This window comes from Eschrichtius robustus, chromosome 15, assembly GCF_028021215.1.
Source record: "Eschrichtius robustus isolate mEscRob2 chromosome 15, mEscRob2.pri, whole genome shotgun sequence".
Classification (NCBI taxonomy): Eukaryota; Metazoa; Chordata; class Mammalia; order Artiodactyla; family Eschrichtiidae; genus Eschrichtius; species Eschrichtius robustus.
In genome coordinates, this window is record NC_090838.1 from 95,368,856 (window position 1) to 95,393,755 (window position 24,900).

The 24,900-nt window shown below is 52.2% G+C and overlaps 1 protein-coding gene across 4 annotated transcripts in view; it reads left to right on the plus strand.

Annotated features, from left to right (window-relative positions):
* Positions 1-24,900, plus strand: part of LIMS1 (LIM zinc finger domain containing 1) — a 103,399-nt gene that overhangs the window by 61,038 nt on the left and 17,461 nt on the right. For 3 of the 4 annotated variants that reach the window (XM_068565134.1, XM_068565135.1, XM_068565133.1), the window contains exon 2: positions 24,650-24,809. In XM_068565134.1, coding sequence (XP_068421235.1) covers positions 24,650-24,809 — 160 coding nt within the window. Of the gene's footprint in view, positions 1-20,831; positions 21,307-24,649; positions 24,810-24,900 lie in introns of those variants that run through there. The other variant, XM_068565132.1, reaches the window with a different exon arrangement.

The following is a 24,900-nucleotide window of genomic DNA, read 5'->3' on the forward strand; positions in this document are numbered from 1 at the left end:
AGCCACAACTGCTGAAGCCCACACGCTACAAGTACTGAAGCCTGTGCGCCTAGAGCCCGTGCTCCACAACAAGAGAAGCCACTGCAATGAGAAGCCCGCGCACCGCAACCAAGAGTAGCCCCCACTCGCCGCAACTAGAGAAAGCCCGCGCACAGCAACGAAGACCCAACGCAGCCAAAAAAAAAAAAAAATTTAAAAAGAGTTGGTGAAACTGCTTCCGGCTTCAAACTCCAAACTGTTTAGAACAGAACGCTGCCTGTATCGATTTTTATTTCAGAGTATCCAGTACAGCCTGAAACGTGCTTTCCTTGCTTTGTACAGCAGACCGTCAGCCTCCACACCTGAGGGCTGAGTCACGGCAGGCGGTTCATCTCGTTTAGACTTTGTCCTAACAGGAAAAAGTTGTGTGACAGGAGCCTCTTAGCTCGAGAACATGTCCTTAAGTGTGGCTGGAATCTGACATGCCTGAGAGACCCCTAGACGTCACCTTCCTCCGTGGAGGTGGACCTGAGGACTCTGCGTGCGGGTAGCGTTGGTGCCACCTCCTCATTCGGGGACAGGACTTCTGACCTCCTGCTCTGGCCGTGGGTTCATTCAGTGAAGCTCTTGTCCTGCCCCGTGGGCTCGGAAGCTGTTCCTCGTACCTTCCCGGGCATGGACCCTTTTCCCTAAAGTGCCTGATGCCTGAAAATACCATCCAAGATATACCCGTGTGTGTGTGTGTGTGTGTGTGTGTGTGTGTGTATTTACTCCTTAGCTATTTATTCTCCCTCTTAAATTGTGCTGCACCCAAACACAGTTTTTTTTTTTTTTTTGAGGAAACCTGAATGAAAAACACACCTGTGCGATCCACCGCCCCTCCCCCCCCACCCCCCTGTTAAAAATTCTCAGAGTCACCTTGGCTCTGCCTCAGACACATGGGGTCTATAACTAACTGGGGACATCTCAGAATCAAGTCTTTGCCAGCCGGCTCAGAAAGGAAGTTTAATGCAGGACCAGGGGCTGGCGAATTATGACCTTTAGGTGGCCCACGAGCTCAGGATGGATTTTATATTTTTCAAATGGTTGAGAAAAAGGAAAAAAATATTTCATGACATAGGAAAATTACATGAAACTCAGTGTCCACAAATAAAGTTTTATTGACATACAGCAGGCGTATTAGTACACGTGGTCTCTGGTGGGTTCTTGCCATGGTGCCCGAGCTGAGCTGTGGCCACAAAGACGGGTCTGGCCTCCGGCTCTGCAGTCGCCCCCTGGTCTCGAGCTCAGATCAAGGACCCTTGGGTCCTCCCCTCTTGTTCCTTCAGTTGTGCCCCCCTCCTCCCCCCGCCTGCATGAAACAAAGGGGGATCAGATGAGGCGGCTGGCATTTGGGCCCCTCTGTGAGGTCCACTGGGGAGGACTCGCTTGTGCTCTGCTTTCCTGCGCTTTTCCTGGTGGAGCTGGGTTACCAGGACCAGGAAGGGGGTGCAGACAGAAGTAACCTTTACTTTATGGCGGTTAAGGAAGGCTTTGGATCTCCTGTCCTTCTAGATCTGGGATGGCGTCATTTTCCAGCAGCAGGATGCCTTTGCTTGGTTAAGAGTAGGGAACACGGATCAGGCCCCCATGCTGACTGAGCCCTTGCTGGGGGCCAGGCGCTGTGGTGAGAACTTCCGTGGTTCTGTTCTTAACTCAGTCCCGAAAGGGGGAGAAGGACCCAGGCCGTGAAGGGGCCCAGCTCCCGGCCTTGGTTCAGCGTCCTGTCGGGTGGGAACTGGGCCGTCCTGGTGCCCGGGGTGGGCTGGGGGAGCGTTTCCTTCAAACCTGTCTGCTGTTTGCCGATCATCTGGGGGACCCATCTTTTGACTGAAAAACCAGCGTCTGTATTTTAGTTTTAGAAACATCATCTATTAGAGGGATAAAACTGCAGCTTGGCCATTTTGTCTGTCCTCATTTAACGGTTCAGCAAGAGCACACTTAATCTTCCCAACAGTGAGCTCAACCGATAGCAAGTATTTCTTCTCTTTGGTCCAAGGAGGTGTCAGCTGGCCAGTGTTGGTTTTTGAAAGGTAGTAGCGCCTTCTCGTATGTGTTTAAGGGTGTAATTCTCACAAACACACACACACACGCGCGCGCGCGCGCACATACACACCCGCACGTGCACTGGAGTGCTATTCAGCCGTGAGAATGAAGGAAATCCAGCCAGTCCGGACAGCAAGGATGGGCTCTGACAGTGCCAAGTGAATGAGGCGGACAGGGAAAGACAGACAGCGTGTTCTCTGTCTTATATGCAGAATCTAAAACCAGAGTGGAAGGGGGTCCAGGCGCAGGGAGTGGAGGCCTGGGGAGGGGTGTTTTAAGGCACAGACTTGCAACTAGAGGATGAACAAGCTCTGGAGGGAGGCCTGCCACACGGCACGGTGACGCCAGTCAGCAGGGCTGTGCCACGTGGCGTGACGGAGGTGTCACTGATGCTCCAGGGTGATAATACAGCAACACTAAGCATGTCAAACCAGCAGCCGTGCACCTCAGACTCGCACGTTACGTGTCCAGTATTATCTCACTGTAAAAAATGTGTAACACACAAGTGTCCCTGTTGGAATAACAGGTTTTACAGGCACCCCTTCCTCACCCTTCTCACCGCCCCCCCTTAATTGAATCCAAGCCACAGGCCCCACCGTCCACCCCAGGGCCTGGTAGCCATCCCTGCCCAGGGTCTGCTCCTCCCTGAAGGAATGAAAGCACACTGGCTTCGAAGTGCCTCCTTTATTCCAGGTTAAACCCCTTTGACTCTGAGAGAGTAAGTTAAATTGATGTCCATCCCTCTGATGTCCCACACAGAGGGATGTATCTACCAAAGGATGGACCGTGACCTTCCGGTTTTCCTTCTTCAGTGGTTTTGGGAGGCTTATTTTTTGAAGGGAAATGTTTTCCTCTCAGTCACCTAAAGTATTTCCATACAGTTGAGGAGGTATATGCTGAAATTAAAAATAGTATTAATGCTTAAAGTTAGTGTGTGTTAAAGGGACGGTTGAAGGGTTGAAGGTCCTGTTCTGTGTCTCTGTGCTGCTCAGAGACCCTTGGGAGAGAACCTTGGCCTCAGCAGAGTCAATTTGTAAATTTGCTGTCACTCACATAAAGTTTTCTAAATGATTTACTATGGCAATTAAATGCCAAGATGTTAATCATTATAAATTGCTTTTCTGTAGGTTAGAAGAAAAACAAAACTTGATGTATCAGTTATAAATCACTTATAAAAACAAAAAAAATTACAATTGGCTAAAACGTGTGCTTTATAGTACTTTGGAGAGATGCTATTAAAATGAAACAGTGCTATTTATTTTATATGTATTTATATATCTTGGAAACACAGCCACTTAATTGTGTATCTGTGCGACCCAGTGGCCATTCTGTGATGAAAACAGACTTTATAGACAAATATTCTCTTACATAAAATCTACTTTTAGAAACAATCATTAAGTTAATTAATATGAATTATGAAATTAATATTATGAATTATGAATTAATATGAAACAGTGGTTGCATTAGCTTCTTAGAGCTGTGGTAACAAGTACCACACCCTGGGAGGCTTCAGACGGCAGAGATGTTTGGTCTCTCAGTTCTGGAGACTCGGGGTCAGAAATCAGCGTGGCAGCTCTCCTCGTGCCTCTGATGTCAGCTGCAGGGCTGTGTGTCCAGCTTGTGGGGCATCACCCGACACTGGCCTCTCTCACGTGGCTCTGTCTCCATGTGGCGTCCTCCTCTGTATGTGTGTCTCCTCTTGTAAGGACACCAGTCACATGGGAGTTGGGCCCACCTGCTCCAGTGTGACCTCAGCTTGTGCCTTAATTACATCTGCAGAGACTCCAGTTCCAGTAAGGTCATGTTCACAGGTACCAGGGTCAGGACTTCAACATGTCTTTTGTAGTAGGAGCCCTAACAATGGTGTCTGCATGATACACTGCAGCTTTCTTATTTAAAAAAAAAAAATTTTTTTAATTAATTTATTTTATTTTTTGGCTGCATTGGGTCTTTGTTGCTGCGCGCAGGCTTTCCCTAGTTGCGGTGAGCAGGGGCTGTTCTTTGTTGCGGTGCACGGGCTTCTCATTGCGGTGGCTTTTCTTGTTGCGGAGCACGGGCTCTAGGCGTGCGGGCTTCAGTAGTTGCAGCATGCGGGCTCAGTAGTTGTGGTACATGGGCTCAGTAGTTGTGGCTCACGGGCTCTAGAGTGCAGGCTCAGTAGTTGTGGCACACGGGTTTAGTCGCTCTGCGGCATGTGGGATCTTCCCGGACCAGGGCTCGAACCCATGTCCCCTGCATTGGCAGGCGGATTCTTAACCACTGCGCCACCAGGCAACACGTCTTTTTAGGGGACAGAATCCCACCCACAGCAGTGGTTTTTTCAAAGGTTAAAGATCATTCCAGTGTGCAGTTTTTTAGAAACAGCTTTATTGAGGTGAAACGAATGGGCCTCAGTAGATGCACAGTTTAATGTGCAGCTTGGTCATTGTTGACACGTACACAAAGTCAAGGTCACACGCATCCTCCTCATCCTCAAGTCCCTGCCTGCATTTGTAGCCCTCCCACATCCCTAGGCAGCTGGTCGCTCTGGATGCTCTTGCATTTTCTGGAGTTGTGTATAAATAGAACCATTCGGTCACGTACCCTTTGTTTTCTTTAGGCTCCTTTAACTCAGCATCGTTATTTTAAGACTTGTCCGTGGTGCAGGAGTCAGTATCATTCATTTTACTGCTGAGTCACCTTCCGCTTATGGATTTAGTGCGTTTGTTGTTTGCCGTTGAGTGGTGCCCAGCTCTTGGCCGTTTCAGATGAAGCTGCGTGAACATTCGCATACAAGTCCTGTGCTTTCATTTCTCTTGGGTGGAATGGTGGGGTTGTTTGGTGGGCACACACTTAATATCTGGAGAAACGGCTAAACGGTTTTCCAAAGAGGCTGTACCATTTCGTGTTCCCACCGGCAGCGTCTGAGGGTCCGTTTTCTCCACATCCTCAGCCACACTTGGCACGGTTGATGTTTTCCAGTTCTGGCCTTTCGGGGGAGTGTACTGCTATCTCCTTGTGGTTTTGTTTGCATTTCCCTCATGACTCACGAAGCTGAGTATCATTTCTTGTGCTTATTTGCAATTCCTGTATCTTCTTTGGCAAATTTACCATTCAGGTTTTTGCCCAACTTTTACTGGGTTATTTCTTATAGTATTTAGTTGAAACAGTGCTTCATATATTCTAGATACAAGCCCTTTGTCAGCTACATATTTTGCAAATGTCTCCTCCCAGTCTTCGGTTTGTCTTCTCATTTTTATAAATGTCTGTTGACAAGCAAAAGCTTTTTTTTTTTCATTTTGATAGTTTATTGATCTTTTTCTTTATATAAAGTTTGTGCTTTTTGTGTCCTATTTAGGAAATCTTTCCCAAACCCACAGTGAATAAGATTATTAATAAATATGTTCCATATAAATGTAAAATCATTAATTCTTTCTTTACACCAGCTTGGCCTCTCTTGCCCTTTACTGCTTTTCTGGCTGTGCTGAGTCCTCACAGGGCTACTGTGCAGTTCACAAGAAAGGAAAAGGGCCCTGGAGACCCGTGGCTGGTAATTCGGGAGTTGAGCCGGGGCTGTTCCTTCCCCGTGTGTCTTACGCTCTTAACTACACACTGAAGCCTCACTTAGGTTTTAGGGTAAGGTTTCTTACCTGGAAGGTCTGAATACGCTTGATCGTATCTTAAAAGTTAAAAATTTACCAGGGGTGACCTCCTGTGATGCCCGTTGAAACAAAAATGGAATTTTTCTGCCTCGCAGATAATTCATACATGTTTGCCAGAGAAACTATCTAGGTTAAGAAAGCTAAAACTATTATATTTTTGTGTCATAATGAATATATTACTTAAAACTAAGCATTATAAGAATGTCCAGCCTTTTACCTAAAACATTTGTCCTCCTGCCCTGGCATCAGGATGTGGGGGAACGGACAGCGTAGGAATTGACCAGGCGTCGGGGCACAGAGGATGTTTGCTTATGTCTGAGCGTGTCTGCTGCCAACTTTAGTTCTCAGTTCTAACAGACAGACAAAACTGGGACAAAACAGAAATTCTGCAGTGGTTTGGAAAATTTTGCTTCTTTCTTTTTTTGCCGCACCTTGCAGCATGCGGGATCTTAGTTTAGTTCCCCAACCGAGGATGGAACCCGAGCCCTCGGCAGTGAAAGCGCAGAGTGCTAACCACTGGACCTCCAGGAGTGATTAGGGCTCCGCGCTTTCACTGCTGAGGGCCCGGGTTCCATCCCTGGTTGGGGAACTAAAAAAAAAGAAAAGAAAAAAAAATAAGCCTTTCTGGAAAATTTCAATAACATTTCCAGGTGCAAGGAAATACATTCTTTGTTTCATGGTAAAAGCTAATGTTAGTCATCTTGGAAGTATTGGAGATAAACTGATGTTATGGGTATTTTAAACAACGAGGTTTTATAAAAGTATAGCCAATCTAAAAGATCAAAAATTTTCCTGGATATGGAATCATTCTTTGTGTGGCAGTCAACAAATGCCTTTTAAAATGGACTCAACCGGAAATATCAGCTCTTCAACACAAATTGCAGTTTTGGCTCTTCTTGATTTAATGTCGTGCTTTATTTAAAGGATATATTGTCAGGTTATGGGTTTTCTGCATTAGGCGTTTGTGGTTCAGTCTGCATTTGCTAAGGTCCTGCCACGTGCCAGGGATGTGAGGCTGGTTGAAACATTCATTATCTGCTAACATAGAAGTTCTTGTGTGTGGACAACAGACAACAGCGAGATACTTAAAGACCCTGCATCGCTGGAGGGAGGCCCATAGCACTGCAGGAGCAAGTGTGTTAATCCTCTATTGTGAGAAACAGATTACCCAGCACTTAGCGGCAGTGGGAGTTGGCAGACTTTCTGTAAAGGGCCAGATAATAAATGTTTCAGGCTTTTGTAGGCCTCTGTCAGTGTCACAACTGCTCGGCCTGCGGTTGTAGTGTGAACACGGGCCGTGGAACATGTGAGTGAATGTGTTGCTAAACTTAATAAAAGCAGCCAGGGAGCCAGATCTGACCTGTGGGCACAGATTTGCTGACGGCAGGCCTGTAATCACCGTCGTTGGTTATCTCCCGGTTGCTGTGGGTCAGGAATCCGGGTTCAGCTCAGGCCAGCGCCTCTGGCTGAGGGTCTCTGAGTCAGGGCTGCCTCTTCTCGAGGCTGGAATGGGCTAGAGTGGCCCCAGAGCATTTTGTAGCCTAATTCCAGAAATGACTGCCGACCACCTCTACTGAATTGTCTTCATCAGGAGCCCTTCAGCGAGTCCAGCCCACACCGGGGAGGGAGCCGTTACACACAGGTGCTAATACTGTCAAAGACGAAATACTCATGACGCCTGGTAGAGAACAGGAAGGACCACCAGGATGAATGTAGGGACCCCTGCAGTGGGGCAGAGAGACGGGGCTCAACTCCGAATCCACCAAGGAAAACGGGGGATTCACAGCGAAGGAGCAGGCCGGGGGTCAGCGGATGGAAAGTTACTGAGAGGGAACATCTGGGTGGAGGGATTCTGGCTAAACCGACCTCCCAGGATTCCTGCTGAAGACAGGCCAGGACATCAGACGTCGCCTGGGGGCGGGGTGGAGGCCGAGGAACCGGTCAGGTACAGAGGGCCATCTGATCTGCAGGTAGGGGATTCTGGCCAGGCTGACAGAGCAGGATTCCTGCGAAACTGGACACTCAGGAGTCAGGACCTCGTCAGAAGGCTCCGCAGGGAGTCTTTGGGGGCGCCTGGAGGTGGCCGCCCCAGGGCTGCCGCAGGGGGTCCCGGAGGAGAGGCAGTGGGTGCAGTGCAGGGAGATGAGACCCACGTGCCCACCAGCTGTGCTGTCAAGTCAGCCTGGGCTCCTCTTGGTCCGGAGCCTGTGGCTCTGCCTCTGTCGTCGTCACGGTGCCTTGGCCTCCCGGGCGCATCATTTCCTTCCGTCCTGCTCCTCTCGTCCCCGACTTCTAGCTCCATTTATTACTTCACAGCCGGGCGTAGGTAAACACTTGCTGAATGAAAGCAAAGGAGACCCAGGAAAGAAGCGGACGTCTGCAGACAGGACGCCGCAAAGTCGCGGCCATTCTCCCACGTCCGTGGTTGACCCCTCCTTCGCCCGGTTGGTGCGGGGGTGCTGGGGCTCGCGGCCGCCCCACCCGCATGCCCTCATGCGCCCGGGAGCCCCTGTCACCGTCCCCGCCAGGCGGGCGGGCGTCCCGGCTCTGCTGAAGTGCGAGCCGTCTGAGGGCACAGAGGTGCGGGGACCAGGTTTTCCATCACGGTGGCTTCTTGCTAATACTCAGTACAGGGTTGCTGAGTTGCAGGAATAAATGAAGGTCCTGGTACCTTGCCGTCGGCTTCGTGGTTCCTCGTGTCCCCCTGACAGCAGCACGGCCCTGCGGGGCCCATCACACGTCCTGATGCAGGGCCACCCCGTCGAGTGGCTTCCCCGCTGTGACAGCAGCCTCGATCCACGAGGCCGTCCAGACCTCTGGCCCCAACACCCTCTGCCCTGGCCAGTCTGCCAGCCTCCTTGGGCCATTTAGTGCCCTACACACCTCATGGCCACGTTCCCGGGCCAGTTATTCCCTGGACCGATTCCCAATTCACGTAACTCCTAGACTCTGATTGCTGGGTGAACAAGTGTTATAAGACAGATTTCTGTCCTTACAGCCTCACCTTCTTCCTGGTTACCGCTGGGCAGTCGTCTTCTTTTATTGATTTTTCTATCACCCTCGTTATTGTAACTATTTGAAACCTCCCCCATCATTGGTTTTCTTCACCTCACCTGCTTTCCTGAAACCACCGAAGCTCAATGGTGTAAGATTTCTCTCTCTGTCCCCCTCGTATTTGTGCAGATGAACTTCATGTGGGGACACGTTCAGGTTTGCAGGGATGTTATGCAGCCAGTGCGCGGTTCCTCCCTTGCGTCGGTGTAACTGCTTCCCGCATCCCTGGGGGTCACCCCCTGCCCCCCGCCCCCGTGGGTCTTGCCCGGCCCCTCAAGGGCCCTCTTCCCCGAGCCTCTTTGACCTTTCCCCCTGCCCTCGGTGATAGACGGTCCCAGAAACGCTGTGACTTTGGTCTCTTCTCGCCGAGCCCTCGCAGCCCAGAGTCTGACCCCCCCGTCACTGGCCCACGTCACCTCATCAGTCTTGGTTCTGGTTGGGGGGCAGTGACAGTAGCAGGCTCTGGCTGGCTGAGGCAGGAAAGAATTTTATTGGAAAGAGTTCAGGTTGCTCACAGAATTGACAGAAATGGGCAGATAGAAGAGCCGGGCTCAGGGGCGGGGGGCGGGAGGCTGGGAGACCCCCCGGCAGGCACCCTGGCCGAGGTCCCGGAGCTGGACCGAAGCGTCCCGGCTGGAGCTCAGTGCTGCCGCCTAAGCTGCTTCTGTCCCTAAAGACGCCTCGTCGGCGGTGAGGTGCTGGAGCCAAGGTCTTGGGCCTGCAGGACCAGGCGGGAGCCCCAGAGGCTCAGGGTCCATGGTTCTGGACAGTCTGCTCCTGGACGGGTGGGGCCCGACCTCAGGGCACAGGATGAAGGGAAGGGTGGTCAGGCTGCAGCAAAGCCTGTGGCCTCCTCAGCTGTGAGGACGGCAGGGGAACGCGGGTGGTCCAGAGAAACTGAGTCAGGCTGAGAAGGAGCTTCCAGAGCTGTGCATGGGCCCAGGTGCATGAGCCCAGGTAGGTGCGTGAGCCCGGATGCAGCCTCGGGGCTCAGGACCAGTGCTCAGGCATCCAAGTCCATGGGGAACGTCAGACGGGGGAGGGAAGGTAGCCGGGCTCGTGCAGGTCTCCGTGAATAAGCAGTTCACCTCGGCACCATCTACGCCTGCACAGCGAGTGTACAGACTGCCTTCTGGATGAGGAAACGTGGACGTCGCCCCCTGAGCCTTCATGCCGTTGTCTTCCGGCCTGTGCCCAGGTGGTGACCGCCCAGGTGATGCCCCGTCCCCGCCCCACTCCGTGCTGAAGGTGCTCAGCCATCCGTCTGACTCAGTGTTTTTACCATGACGGCAACGTAAGGTGTGGATTTTGTCCTTGAGAGCTGTTCTTGTTTTTCTGTCCTGTCACTTTTGCCAGCGTCTTACCCTTAGTAATTGATCTGGTGGGTTTTTAAAATTTATCCTTTGAATACAGAATTCTCTTCTGAATCTGAAAGGAGAAAACGGTCCCGTGAAATAATCCTGGTCCTCTGTCTCCGTGGTTTAGAGCATTCCCATCCGTGGCACGCTCTTGATAGAACTAAGTCCACGTGTGGTGCAGCCTCGCAGACTCATCGCTGGAGGGCCAGCCGCTCTTACTCTTACTACGTCCACGTGGTTCTCTTCGTTTGTTTGCACTATTCTCAGCATCCGTCTCTTGATGGACTTTCTTAGTAGACTGAGCTCTTTGAAAACTCGATTATTTTGTTCTTTCTCTTTTCCCAGCTTAGTCATGTGACCTGGGCCAGGCTAGTTCTGATGGCAAATTTGCTTTCCTTTATGCCATGACGAGAGATTGTTCTGGTTTGCGCTTTGCCGTGCTTGGTGTGGACCCAGGATGGGGCAGGTGCACGTGGCCGCCTGCATGGAAACCCTCCCACCCCCCATCTGCTCCACTTACGAGAGAACTGGAGCCCCGCAGTCAGGAAGGCTTAAGGTTGCTTTTATATCATTTAAGTAATTAAATGTGAAAGACGCAGCGCAGGCGCTGCCGTGAGCTCCGGAGCTTCCCCTGCACAGACCTTTCCTTCCACACCTTCCTGGGAAGTTTGTGGCTGAGGCGGGAGGGAGGGGGGCAGGACAGACACGGCGCGGGATGGGAGAGGACGGCACGGGAGGGGCAGAGGGACCGCTCCTCGGGGCACGGGTGGGAGCTGACCTGGACTCCCAGCGATTTCATCACGTGACCCGCCACCCTGCCCAGTTTCACGTGTAGGTGTGGATGTTTCCAGCTGCTGAGTGAGCCCCGTGCCTGTCACTGGATCCGGGCCCTGGGGTCTGAGCATGGCCTCGTGCCTCGATCTGGGTCCAATCAGGAGGGGAAACCCACACAGAGATTAGAAGGAGGAAGGTTCGCTGCAACGATGAAGTTCCTAACTCTAACGGGCTTGGGAAGAGGGGCTGCAGCAGGGATCCCACTGGGCGCAGGGCTTGGGGGCCCAGGGCCGGGAAGAAGGGGCAGGATCTGAGCCCGCAGAGGGAGCCGGGAGCCGGCTGGTGGGATGTCCGCCTGGCCCAGCGCCCGGACCGGGTCGGAGCAGAGACCCGAGTGATGCTGTTGAGCCAGCGGGCCTGCCTGAGGTCGGGTCGGGTCGGGCGTGACCACCGCTCCTCCAGACACGCAGACCCCCTCCCCCTGAGAAAAGCCAGGGGACTGGCCGAGAGCTTTCTCCCTCAGCCTGCGGAACGGCCTTCAGAAACCCAGATCACCCGGTGCGGGGAGGGGTGCCGGGCGGACCAGAAGAGGGGGACACGCGGGACACACGTGGGCCCACGGAGAGACGCGGGCCGGTGCCGGACACCACTGTTCGGGCCCCTCACGTCCTCCGACGGTCCCGCGGGGGCATCTAAGGCTCCGCAGCTGAAACATCTAAGACTCCAGCCTTGCTGTGCACACCTCGTGAAATGTGAAGTGAATGAAAGAAAAGAAAGCTTTTTAAAGTTATCAAAAAAACACGGATTTTGCAGTTCCCCCACTTTATCTTGTCTGATATTTTTCAAATGTTGCTTAATGTGCTAAAACATACATGAAAACATGTTCTTTGTTTAAAAGAAAAGCAGTGAGACATGTAGATTAAAATTTGAAAGGGTTGTTTTCACTTGAATGAAATGTTTCTTTCTGTCCTTTGTCCTGAAATTCTCAGGGTTTTTTTTTCCTTGAGGAGGGCCGACCTCACAATTAGCTCCATCACGGTCACAAGATAACTGGGCTGGCTTCCTCCCCCGAAGGCCTGCTGAAGGTCAGCTTTCAGGGAGCCGTCCCGGCTGAGTCAGAACTAAAATAAGGACCTAACGGAGAGCCAGAAAGCAAGTGGCGCCGGTGGCCCCCATGGCCGTGGAAGGGCTCGTGGACACACTGCAGGGATTTCCTCTGAAGTCCACACTCTTGCTAAAAATGCTGCCCTTTTGTATTTGAAATACGAGACCCTCTCAAGTTTGTCTGTTTTGGTCAGGACACAATAGATCCCATAAAAAGGATGTTTCGGGGTGAGACGGTGTGTTTGTGGATCACAGTATGAGCGCCAGGGAGAAGTGACCCGAGAGTGGAGGGCTGCTCCAGGGGCGTTTTCCCACGGAGACGGCTAAACACGCAGAGAAAACAGCCCAGCCTGTAAGAGGAATTCTGAGCATGTTCTTCAAGCTGACCGAACCCTGCTTGTTTGAGTGACCGTGGGGACCCAGTGGGAGGGAACCTGGGAGCCCAGTTCCAGATTCCAGCCGTGATGACAGTTCGGGGGGTGGGGGCAGTTTCTTTACTGAGGGGATGAAACCAGGCTGAGGTGGTGAGTGAGACCCTTAGATGGAGTCATCCAGTCCCGGGGGAGGGCGGCAGTCTGCCCACCAGCTGGCCCATCCCGTCCCCTGCGACTGCACACGGGGCTGGTCCAGCTCTTGGGAGATGGGGGAGCCTGACGGGGCCAGTGGCGGAGTGTCTCCGTGCGGCGCCGGTCCCTCTCCAGGGTGGAGCAGGGCTAGATCTTCCCAGATCCCGCGGCTCCCGGGCCCGCAGGTCAGCACAGGCGGAATGTCAGAGGAGCTTCACAGGAGGATCTGAGCGCCGGGCGGGCCTCAGAGGGCCGGAAGCTCCGGGAAAGCTCGGGAGAAAAGGGCCTGGAGTGTCCCTGTCCGCTTGGGTGGTGTCCTCAGTGCTGGGAACATTTGATCGTCACCAGTAAAGGCGATTGTAAACAACCACGTGGCAACAGCCCTCTCGAGTGTGTGTGCATTTTGACAAGAAAAGGGATTGGGTGTTATCAGGCTGTCTCCACACACGGAGGTCTGGGGACGTCCCTCTGGCTTATACACGAGTTAACTCAGGTTTTACGCCTGTTTGTGGCCTATCAGGCATACGCCGTACACCTGCTTTAATTAGTAAAGAAAAGTGCACACTGACAGAAGTCAAGTCCTTCTTCATATAAAGATACAAAGACTTCCCCAGACCTCTGTGTGTGGCAGGAATGTGGTGAGTCTTCTCTGCCTTTTGTACACTTTCTGTAGCAAGCTGCACCGTGTGTGGGCCGACGGGGTCGGGGAGTCTAGCTCACCCCACAAAGCCGTGCAGTCGGGCCCTGCTGTCCCGGTGCCCCATGTCCCTGCACGCGGGGCTGCCCGCTGCACACATCATTCGCCAGTTTTCTGCTATTAAAGATTTTGCCTTTTGCTCCTGTTGATGGAAGTAATCAATAAACAATCTAGAACAGGAATAGAAAGGAGTTTGGGGCGTTTTTCTGAGCCAAACTGGGAGGACTCTAGCCCGGAAGACAGCCTCTCAGGTAACTCTGAGGAACTGCTCTGGAGAAGCAGGGTTTTCAGCACAATTTTTTTTTTTTTTAATTTTATTTATTTAGTTATGGCTGTGTTGGGTCTTTGTTTCTGTGCGAGGGCTTTCTCTAGTTGCGGCAAGCGGGGGCCACTCTTCATCGCGGTGCACGGGCCTCTCACCATCGCGGCCTCTCTTATTGCGGAGCACAGGCTCCAGACGCGCAGGCTCAGTAGTTGTGGCTCACGGGCCTAGTTGCTCCGCGGCATGTGGGATCTTCCCAGACTAGGGCTCGAACCCGTGTCCCCTGCATTGGCAGGCAGATTCTCAACCACTGCGCCACCAGGGAAGCCCCAGCACAGTTTTATATTTCATCAGAACAAAGAACATTAAACAAGCCAGGGATGCATTCCTTCAAGGTTTAAAAACAACAGACCAGCACGTACGCAGTGAGTCAGCGTGGCCTTGGCACCTGGGGAGGGAGGCTTATCATCCAGGGAGGGCCAGCGCTGGCGTCCCGGGAAGGGGGGCATTTCATCTTTATATTAACAAGGACGCTCTTTACTTCTGGTCACTGCGCACTTTTCTTTAATAATGAAAGCAGACGTACGGCGTATGCTTGATAGGCCACACACGGGCATAAAGTTTGAGTTAACTTGTGTATAAGCCAGAGTGACTTCCCCAGACCTCCGTGTGTGAAGTCGCCTTCCACGCTTCCCCGTCCCCCTGCTGCCCAGGCTGGGCCTGCACAGCAGGTGACAGGTGTGCAGCTCCCTCATTTCCACTGGGTTGGAGGAGGTGTGCAGCCGAGTCTCTTCTCTCTGGCCCCTCGTGGTGGATGATTTCCTTCTCTGCAGCCAGGAGCTGGGAACAGTTTAACGGACGGGGCAGACGTCCTGGTAGCAGCAGTGCCCTGTCTCTCCTGTCTGTTGGAGGGAATGGGGCATTTGTGCAGGACGGGGGTGTGAGAAGGACCTTTCCAGCACCGCTATCTTTACTGCATGTCACGATTGTTTTGTTTTAATAGGAGAGGAAAATCAGAGTAGGTTTTCCATTTGAGTGAAATAGAGAAACAGTGAAAATAGCTGGTTTGCCATCCCCACACTCTGCACGCCCCGGGTTCCTGTGGATAGAGGTTGGAGAAGCTCCTCCCAGGCGCTGGGGTCACATCCACACAGCGACTCTGCCTGTGTGACAGGGGCAGCATTAACAGCACGTTTCCTATGTCAGGGCCCGCTTTTTACAGGCAGTCGGTCAACATGTTCAGCCACGTAGATGAGGACCTACTGTAGAGCACAGGAAACTCTACTCAGTACTTGGTAATGACCTATATGGGAAAAGAATCTAAAAAACAGTGGATCTATGTATATGTATAACTGATTCACTTTGCTGTACCCCTGAAACTAACACAACGTTGGAAATCAGCGATACTCCAATAAAAAAATTTTTTAAAACGTAGAAGAAATATTTGGTAGTGATGCATGTAATTCAGTTGTTGCTATTTGAGGGAATTTGAATTTAAAAGGTACCAGTTATTAAAAAGTTGCGTTTTTGACTTTGCCAACCATGCTCAGGCTTACACTCAGTGTTTGAGCTGGTGGAAATAGCTGCCCTTTCTTGGTCTGTCGCCTCTGAGCAGGTTATTTGTCTTGGGCAGGGTGTTTCCTCAGGGGCGGAATTTGTTCTGGCTGAAATCATGGCGTTAGCTGGGTCCATGGACTTGAAGCCTTCTGTGCAGGACACGGGAGTGGTCAGCTCAACAGCAGACGTGCTGTGTGTGGTTTGGCATCTAACACGCAGTCAAGCACACTCAGCCAGGGTCCCAGGTCCTGCCTGCTCTGGTCTGAGTGTTTGCGCACCCACTCAATTCACGTACAGAAGTCCTAACCCGCGATGTGGTGTTAAGAGGTGATGAGGTCGGGGGGGGGGGTGGTGAAGGTCTTGTGAACGGACGCACAGAGCCCCTGCCCCTGCGCTGTGTGTGGGCTCAGCGAGGAGGTGCCGGCCAGGACCCAGGGGAACGGGAGAGTCCTCACCGCACACGGCCGCGCTGGTGCCTTGGTCTCGGGCTTCCAGCCACCAGGACCGTGAGACATGAATTTCTGTTGTGTATAAGCCACCTGGTCGGTGGTGTTTGGTTACAGTGGCCCTAAAGGACTGAGCCACTGCCCAGCATACAACAAGTCTCTCCACTCTGGATGGACGTCTGGGGTCCAGGCCTGTCCTGGGGGATCCCCCAGAGATCCAGGTCAGCCTTGGTGAGGAGGAGGCCTGAGCCGGTGATGGAAACTCTCGGGAAGAACCTTTGGGAACCCAGGACCCAGGAAACCACCTTACAGGCCCACTGTTCAGAAAAAAATGGCTTTGGGATGTTTTATACAACAGCTTCGCACCTGCTTCAAGGGCTGTTTTGCTGCGCTGCATGGGCTGCAGTGATTTCAGTCAAGGGAGTTCAGATAAATGTTTTTCTCATGGTTACAGTCACAGTCTAAAAGGATTGTTTGCATTTCTAAGAGTGACATTATTAAGTGCCAGAAATGGGTTAAAAGTAACAAAATGCCTGACTATGAAAATTGAGCAATGGTGTTAACTTGGCCTCAGATTACCCCTTGCCCTCTTGGAGAAATTACACGCGTCTTTGAGCTCCACTCCGCGTGGCTGGATGGGGACGTGCGGGACCAGCCGACTGTCCTGTGCAACCCTTTGGGCGTGTGGTGCCCTGACCAGTGGATGCCGTGTAGTCACGGGTCTGCCCTCGGCTCCAGGGCCCGGGGAGAGACGCACTCGTCACCTGCATGAGCGGTGGAGGGAACACGTGCATCCCCGGGCAGCTCCTGCCACACGTGGACGTGCCTGTGTGCTGAGTGGGCGCCTCTTACGTACCGGTTAGGTCTGTAGAATCGTGAGCGCGTAGCAGAAGTTCCGTGTGTTCAGATGTGACACGTGTGATGTAAGGAAGTTACTCGAGCAGTTACTTTTTAAGAAGCTGAGACCCCAACAGAAGGGCTGCCGAGGCCAGGCGTCCACCCGCCCCCCCCGGGACGCCCTTGGGGCTGAGGCGACCATCCGTCCACTCCTCCCCACCAGCCGGCGGCCCTGCAGCCTCGCCTCTCGCTCCTGTGTTGTTTGAGCGTGAGGGGCGCGTGGAAGGCACAGGGACCCCTCTGCCCTGAGAGCTTCTCTGGGAGAACCAGTTCCTGGGACGAGGCCGGCAGGGGGAGATGTGTGATGAAGGGCCGCGGCTCTTCCGTCTCCTCCCTTCAAACCTCAGCCTGCCCCTCGACCCAGCTCCCAGTTAGGCTACACCTCGGTGATTAAAAAAATGAAAGGAGGAAAAAATGAGATGCGGCAGATGTAAGCAGACGGAGCCTCGTCTACCCCTCCGCCTCTGCCGCGGTGCCCTTGTGCTGATGGGCAGAGGGCACCTGGGGCTTGGACTCCGGTGGCAGGTTGGTGTCTCTGGGGCGACTGTGCGCCCTCGTCAGCGCGGTTCCAGCTAGAGGGAGAGGAAACAGGGAAAAAGGAGGGTCTCCTCCTGCTTCGCCTTCGCACAGTGTTCCCGAAACAGCAGACCTTCAAGAGCAGAGGGACTCTGTACGAAGTTTCCAGCACAGTCTGGGAAGAAGGACCTCATGGAGGGTGTGGAACAGTTAGTAGCTGGTGGGGAGGAGGGTCGGTGCGCGTTTCCTGTCCAGGCACAGCCTCTGGCGGCTCCGTCTGTGGAGAGATTGGCGAGCCTGGCTGCATTCAGGGCGCCAGGGAAACAAAACACACAACAGACCGGATTTGCCCTGATCGCAACCTCAACTCTCGGCCTTGGTGATCAGAATTAAGTCATTCTTTAGTGAGCGCTTTAGTCTGTCAAAGGCACAGTTGAGATTAGTAGGACAAACACAAAGTAAATAGTAAGACACCTTACTGTTCATTCTATACATCTCTGTAGCGTTTGAGTTTTTTCCCAAATAACATGTATTACTGTTTTTCCCTTCTGTCAGTACGATTATCTGGTGGAGTGACATTTCTGACTTCTTTTTTGTACTTACCTGCGTATATGTGAATTTAATACATATACATAATAAAATTGGGACTACACACCTATTAGAACAGCTAAAATAAATAATGATAACACCAAATGCTGGCGAGGATGTGGAGGAGTTGAATCTCTCATGCTTTGCTGGTGGGCATGTACAGTGGTACAACCACTCTAGAAAAAACAGCTTGGCGGTTTCTTAAAAAACTAAACGTACCCTTCTCATACAACTCAGTAATCTCGCCCTGGAACATTTATCCCAGAGAAATTAAACCTTATATTCACCCAGAAACTTACCCACAGCTGGATTCACAACAGCCCCAAACCGGAAGCTACTGAAGTGTCCTCCAGTGGGTGATGGTTAAACAAGCTGTGGTGTGTGCACAACCACAGAATACTACTCAGCAGTGAAAAGAACAGGCAATCCACATATGTGACAACTTGGTGGGTCTCACGGGCATTTGCTGAGTGAAAAAGGCCAGTCTCAGACGGTCACAGGCTGCGTGATTCCCTCTATGCAGCTGTCTTAGTCAGCTCGGCTGCTGTAACAAAAATGCCATAGCTGCATGGCTTAAGGAAGGGTTTGTTTCTCAAGGTTCTGGGGCCTGGGAAACTCAAGATCAAGGCTCCAGCGGATGCTGTCTGCTGGGGGCCCACGTCCTGGCTGGTGGGCGGCTGTCTCTGGCCGTCTTCTCGCCTGGGTGTCTCTGACCCCATCCTGGGGGATTAACGCCCCTCCCTCATGACCTCATTCGACCCTGGTGACACCCCACAGGGCCATCTCCAGATCCCGTTGCCTTGGGATTAGGCTGTCAGTATGAATTCTGGGGACACAGACATTCAGTCCACAGCAAAAACATTCTCTAAATTATAGTTACATGGATGGAAAACAGACTAGGGTGTTGCTGGAGGGTGGGTGTGACCATCAGAGGGGACGTGAGAGAGGTCTTTGTGGGGATGGAAAAGCTCCAGGTCTGGATGGGGGTGGCGGTTACACGAATCTACAAGGTGTGACAAGGTGACACAGAAGTGTACACACATCACGCTGGAGTCAGAGTCCTGGTTTTTTTTTTTTTTTTAATGCGGAGCAACTGATCTGATGAATCATTGGTTCTTTTTTTTTTTTTTTTTAGTTTATTTATTTATGGCTGTGTTGGGTCTTCGTTTCCGTGCGAGGGCTTTCTCTAGTTGTGGCAAGTGGGGGCCACTCTTCATCATGGTGCGCGGGCCTCTCACTATCATGGCCTCTCTTGTTGCGGAGCACAGGCTCCAGACGCGCAAGCTCAGTAATTGTGGCTCACGGGCCCAGTTGCTCCGTGGCATGTGGGATCTTCCCAGACCAGGGCTCGAACCCGTGTCCTCTGCATTGGCAGGCAGATTCTCAACCACTGTGCCACCAGGGAAGCCCAGAGTCCTGGTTTTGATTGTACATAAGATGTAGTCATTGGGAAGCTGTGTGAAGGGTACAAAGGTCTTCTCTGTACAATCTTTGTAACTTCCTGTGACTATAATTATGTCAAAATAAAAAGTTTAAAATGTGATTGCAGGTCCTTCACATTATCTTTAGTTCCTTGCTGGATGAGAGACTTCATCGCGTCGTGTGTTCGGGAACCATCAGCTTCTCCGCAGTCCTGCTTTCCTGTCTAGTAGAGATGGGACTAGTCGTTATGGAGGGAATGAGATAATTGGTTACGTTTTTAGACGTGCCAACAGCAGCTGATTTTCATGGTTTTCCAGACCAGGTAGATGGATGATTAGCCCCTTTCACTCACCAACAAGTACCTGCCACGCATCTTTGTGTCTGTGTGTGTCAGTGTATCTGTGAGTGTCTGTGTGTCAGTGTGTGTCTGAGTGTGTGTCAGTGTGTCTGTCTCTGTGTGTCAGTGTGTGTGTGTGTGTTTATGTGTGTGTGTCAGTGTGTGTCTGAGTGTGTGTCAGTGTGTCTGTGTCTGTGTGTCAGTGTGTGTGTCTCTGTGTCTCTCCACACCAGCTGTCTCCTTCCCTCTCTATTCCACATGGTCACTGTAAACAAAAGTGTTTTAACCCTGAGGCTGTTTCTTTCCTGTGTGAAGATGGCGAGCCTCTTGCTCCATCCCCTGCAGGCCCTGGGCCGGGGCCGTTCTCACCTGTACCCTGAGATCCTTAGGGTCCAGAGTGGGGAGAGCGTGTCCCCTTTTCGGCCTCTAGCCCGTTTTGTATGCACCACCCAGCCCTCCTGGATAACCTGTTTTGCTCCCCAGTGACCACGTGTAACCGTTCTCCCCCGGAGACTTAGCATCTCGTCTCTGGCATCAGACCACCTGGCTTTAAATCTCGGCTCCGCCACCTACTTCCTGGTCATCCAGCCTCTTCGTGCCCCGGTTTCCCCACCTGTACCTCCTGGGGACACGGCAGTGAGCACCTAGGAACGCTGTTTACAGTTCTGGCCATCGTGCTGCGGACGTCTCAGACGCGTTTTGTCTGTTTGCTGATCATTTCATGGCCCTTCTGTCTCTCGTGTGACCTGCTCTGTCAGTCAGTGTGCCTTTCACCTGCTCCCTAGGTTTTCTTTTTTTCTTTTTGATTGATTAAAACACTAAATTTTTTTTTTTTAAAAACCCACTAAATATAATTTCAGCATCTTATATAACCATGTAGGTTTACATTTTTTTTTAATTTTTAAATTATTTTCTTGACGTTTTAAACTTGAAGTATAGTTGTACAATATTGTTTAAGTTACAGGTGTACAATCTAGTGAGTCACCATTTTTAAAGGTTATGCTCCATTTATAGTTATTAGAAGATACTGGCTGTATTCCCTGTGCTGTGCAGCGTAGCCTTGTAGCTTATTTGCTTTATACGTGGCAGTCTGTGTCTCTTAGCCCCCCGCCCCTGCCTCCCCCTCCCCCCTTCCTCTGCCCCCTGGAAACCACTCTTCTGTTCTCTGCATCTGTGAGTCTGCTTCCTTTTTGTTGCGTTCGCTAGTCTGCTGTATTTGTTAGATTCCCACCTGCTCGCCTTGGCCTGGCGGGAGGCACAGGGCTGCCGGGAGGTCGGTTTGCAGAGACCGGGCCCCTTTCACCGCCCCAGGGCGCCGTGTCCTCATCGCTTTGCGGCTGACCCTGGTGCGCTGGAGCCGACAGTGGCGTGGAAGGAGCACAGCGAGCCCGCAGCGCATCCTTTATCCTTTATCTTTTATCCGTGACAAAGGCCCAGAAGGGCGGGCTGCCTTGGTTACAGGCTCAGCTGGGGCCAAACGGAAGGAGTTGTAACTGGACGCCGGCTCTTCCCCTGCCAAGCCTGGGACTGAGCTGCCACTTCGCCAGAGTCACAGAGCAGGGTTCATGCCTGCAGCCCCCGCCCATCTGTTCCATCCTCCCGAGGGCGGCCGGGCCGCCGCACAGCCGGTCCCGTGTGCGCGGGGGAAAGTTCCTGGAGCTTCCAGACCCTCAGCGAATCCACGCCGTCTCGGGCACAACTGCCTTGCCCGGAGCTCTTAATGTGAAGGGGCCGGCGCGACCCTGGAGCCGCTGACGTGTGGGAGCGGGGAGGGGAGTGACCGGGACGCCGCCTGGCTGTCGTGCCTCCGTCCGGGTCCCTCCGGTCCCCCGTTCCGCTCCGCGATGGCGCTCCCGGGCCCGCGCCCCGCTGCCATCCCGGAGGGCGAGGAGGTCCCCCCGGCGGCCTGTAACGGGGAACACCGGGCGCCCTGTGGCCAGGATGAGAGGGCCGTGTCCAGGCTACAGCGCAGGCACAGCGACGTCAGGGTCTACAAGGAGTTTTGTGACTTCTACATCAAATTGTGAGTGCCCCTCCCAGCCCTCTCCTGCGGCTCGAGTTCCCTGCCTTGGGCTTTGACATCACCCCACCTTCAGTGGGGCCTCCCGGGGTGGAGGGGGCATCCAGCGCTGCCTTCAGTGGCTGCCCGTGCAGCCCTGAGGTCTCCCTGTTGGGAGCTGGGAGTGCCTGGGGCCTCCAAGGAGTCATTAGCCAGAAGGAGCGTTTAACGGCCTGATTCTCTGTTTCCACCCATCCGTTCCCTGCGCTTTTGCAACAGATGTTGCTTCTCTTCACAACTCCTGAGGAGCTCTGTTCAAGACTAATTGGGCAATTATAATTACACTGTAACCAAAACACTTGGTAAACTGTCAAGAGGCTTTTAGGGTTTACATTTCTGCACTTTAACGCTGGAGGTTTTGTTTCGCATGCTTTGATAAACGAGGCACTTGAACAAGGGGAAGCTCGAGGTTTTCTGTGTGCAGCTGATGTGTGGAAGCAGGTCGGCCAAAGCAATTCTGACCGGACAGTTACAAAGGCTTTTCTGTTCCCCGAGGTGTACGTTTCCCGACAGAAAGGAAAAGGAAAAGGAAATCCTTTTCTGAAAAATTAGCCTATTAATTATAACTAACCAAGTGACAGCTCTATCATCCCTGGCTTTTAATAAGTAGCTTCTATCATCTGTGTTAACTGTGACAGTCGCTGTGGAAAGAATGTGTGTGTCAGTTTCCCATCCAGGGGATGCTGGCCATTGGGGACACTGTGCCTTGCAGGGTCGGGGGTGTATGGGAACTCTCTGTATCTTCCACTCAGTTTTGCTGTAAACCTAAAACTGCCCTAAAAACAGCCTATTAAAAAAAAAATACACGGTGCCAGAGGGTCAGAGACAAGAGAGGAAGGGAAATAATGTAAACAGTTGAGTAGGTGGGTGAGACTATTGGTTGGTTGTTTTCCTGGAAGATTCCTCTAATGTTCTGTTTCTTTTCTTTTCCTGCTTGTTATTAAAATGAGTACTTCTTCAAAAATACATATTACTTTATCTCTAAAACTACTTTATTTTTCCTGTGTGTGGGGAAAACTTGTTTGTATAATGTGTCTATCTGTTTTCTAACTATTTGAGTATTTGAACTTGAATGTAAACGGTCTATAGTGTAATGAGTATAAATAGGTCAATGATAAATATTTTGATCTTGGGACCCGTTTACATTCTTAAAACAATATTGAGGTCTCCAAATAGCTTTTGTTTTATCAGCATTTACTGTATTAGAAAATAAAACTGAGAAAAATTTTAAGTATTTATTAGTTCATTTAAAATAACAATAAGCTCATCACACATTAATAATATTAATACATATTAATATTAATTAAGTTTTTATGAAAAATGTTTCCAAAATGAGAAAACTTGGGGGGAAGAGTGGCATTGTATTACGTTTTTGCAAATCTCATTAATGTCTGTCTTGATAAAACTGTTTCACCTGCATTCATCCTTCTGCAATGTGTTGTTGTTTCACATGATGTTTATGAAGAAAATGTGGCCTCCCACAGAGATGTGGGAAAAGGGAGGACATTTCCACCCCGAGAGGGTCACTGATCTAGGAAATCATGAGTCAGGATGTTCCAGGATTTCTTCTTTTGTAGCTCTCTTGGGGTTCTACTAAAATCATTGAGAATTTGGTGACTCTTTTGAGAAAGTTTTAAAGTAATAATAATGCTTCATATTTGAGTAGCATCTTCTGGTTTCCAAAGTGGTTTTATATACTTTTTCTTATTTCATCCTCAAAATGGTCCTAGGCCCATGGGGGCAGCTGTGGGCTGAGCACACCTTGTCGAGGGACACCTGTGGATGCTGGCCCCCCCCCCCTTTGGAGAAGGGGGGCAACAAGCCTTTCCAGAGCTTTGATAAAACTACCACCGTTCGTCTGGCTTATGGCAAAGCCAGGTGACGAAGGGAGTTGATGGGTTTTTCTCCCTGATCCACAGTAATTTTGCAGTGACAAAGTAGAAAATTCAATTTGGTATGAGACTCAGGTCAGGTTTGCCACAAGCTGTGAGGCTGCCTCCCTTCCTTCCTTTTCTGGTGGTGCTTGAATTGAGTTTTGCTTGGGGTGGGGTTGTGAACATGGCACTTCTGGTGGAGTGTGAATACCCCAGGGCAGGATACTGCTGGGTGAGAACTTTGGGGGAAGAGGGCGGGGTTGTCTTCCGCTGGGGTAGGCGGGGGTGAAGCATGCGCCGTGCCAACCTTGCTAAGGAAGCAGCGAGATGTAGGCTGAGATGTAGGCTGTGAAGGGACGGGGCAGCCCGTCTGCCTGCGGGAGGGACCCCCGCCCACCTGCCGCTTGGGGGGCTGGGAAGGTTCGGAGGACGTCGGCGATGACTTCCCCAGGTGGGCTGACTGGGTGTCTGGGTGGAGAGAAGCTGCCCTGGGGGCCGGCCACAGAGCAGAGCGTGTGCTCTGAGTGGGGTCTGGATATCTGAAAATAAACTTGCAAACCACGAAGCTGCCTGGGCCAGTGCCTGCTCTGCCTGGGGACCTTCCCATCTGGAGGCCGTTCCTTTATGTGAGATTCAGAGTAAGCAGTGGTCTGGTCACGGGCTTGACTGGATGCTTTTCCTCCAGGCTGCACAGGGTTGGGTGGGACGTGGGCCTTTACTGGAAACACCCGCGTGTGCTGGGGTCCAGGGGGACCCCGGCCCGGACTCACCAGCCGGGGTCTCGTAGCGGTTCCTCTCGAGCATTTGACGTGACACCGTCATCTGGTTGTGACTCGTGGGCGGGGGACCTGGATTCTGGGCCTGTGTCTCCCGTGAACTGGACAGCTTTGCAAGGTTGGGTTCGTTCGTCCCTGAACCTGCACTTCACCATCTGTAAAATGATCTTCAGAGTGGAAGATTCTGTGCTTTTAAGATACATTTTGTAATATTAGTGTTCAACATTTGTCTTCCCAATTGGATTATAGGGCTAAGGCGTTTGGCGGGTTGTAGAGCTACTGAAGCTGCTTTCGACAGGCCCTCACGGCGGGTGCGAGGGGGCCTGCGTCTGGCCGGGCCTTCAGCGTGTCCGGACCCACGTGGGGGGGACTTAATGAGGCCGCTTGTCAGGCTGTCGGCTCAGCCCTTGAGGCGGCTCTCGGTGCCCCCTGCGTCCCTGCCTCCTGCAAGGTAGTGTGGGTGCGCTCGTGGGCATTTGGCAGGGGGTGCAGGAATGTCGGCGAACCAGAGGGTCTGCACCCCGGACGCTGGGTGGGGTTGAGACCTTGGGTCGCAAGCGGGAAACGGGCTTTATGGACAAGATACGATTGCTGTGGCCTCAGACTGAGCTCCCGGGAAGGGCCGCGTCCGTGACCTGTGTCCCTTGTGTGTTGCAGCAACATGGCCAACGCCCTGGCCAACGCCAGCTGTGAGCGCTGCCGGGGCGGCTTCGCGCCCGCCGAGAAGATCGTCAACAGCAACGGCGAGCTGTACCACGAGCAGTGCTTCGTGTGTGCCCAGTGCTTCCAGCAGTTCCCCGAGGGCCTCTTCTACGAGGTGGGTGCCGGCGGGCAGCAGCCACAGGCGGTGCGCGAGGGCGGGGGTGGCCCTGGGCGGTGACGCTGGCGGGTCCCGGGGGCTCGCCCGC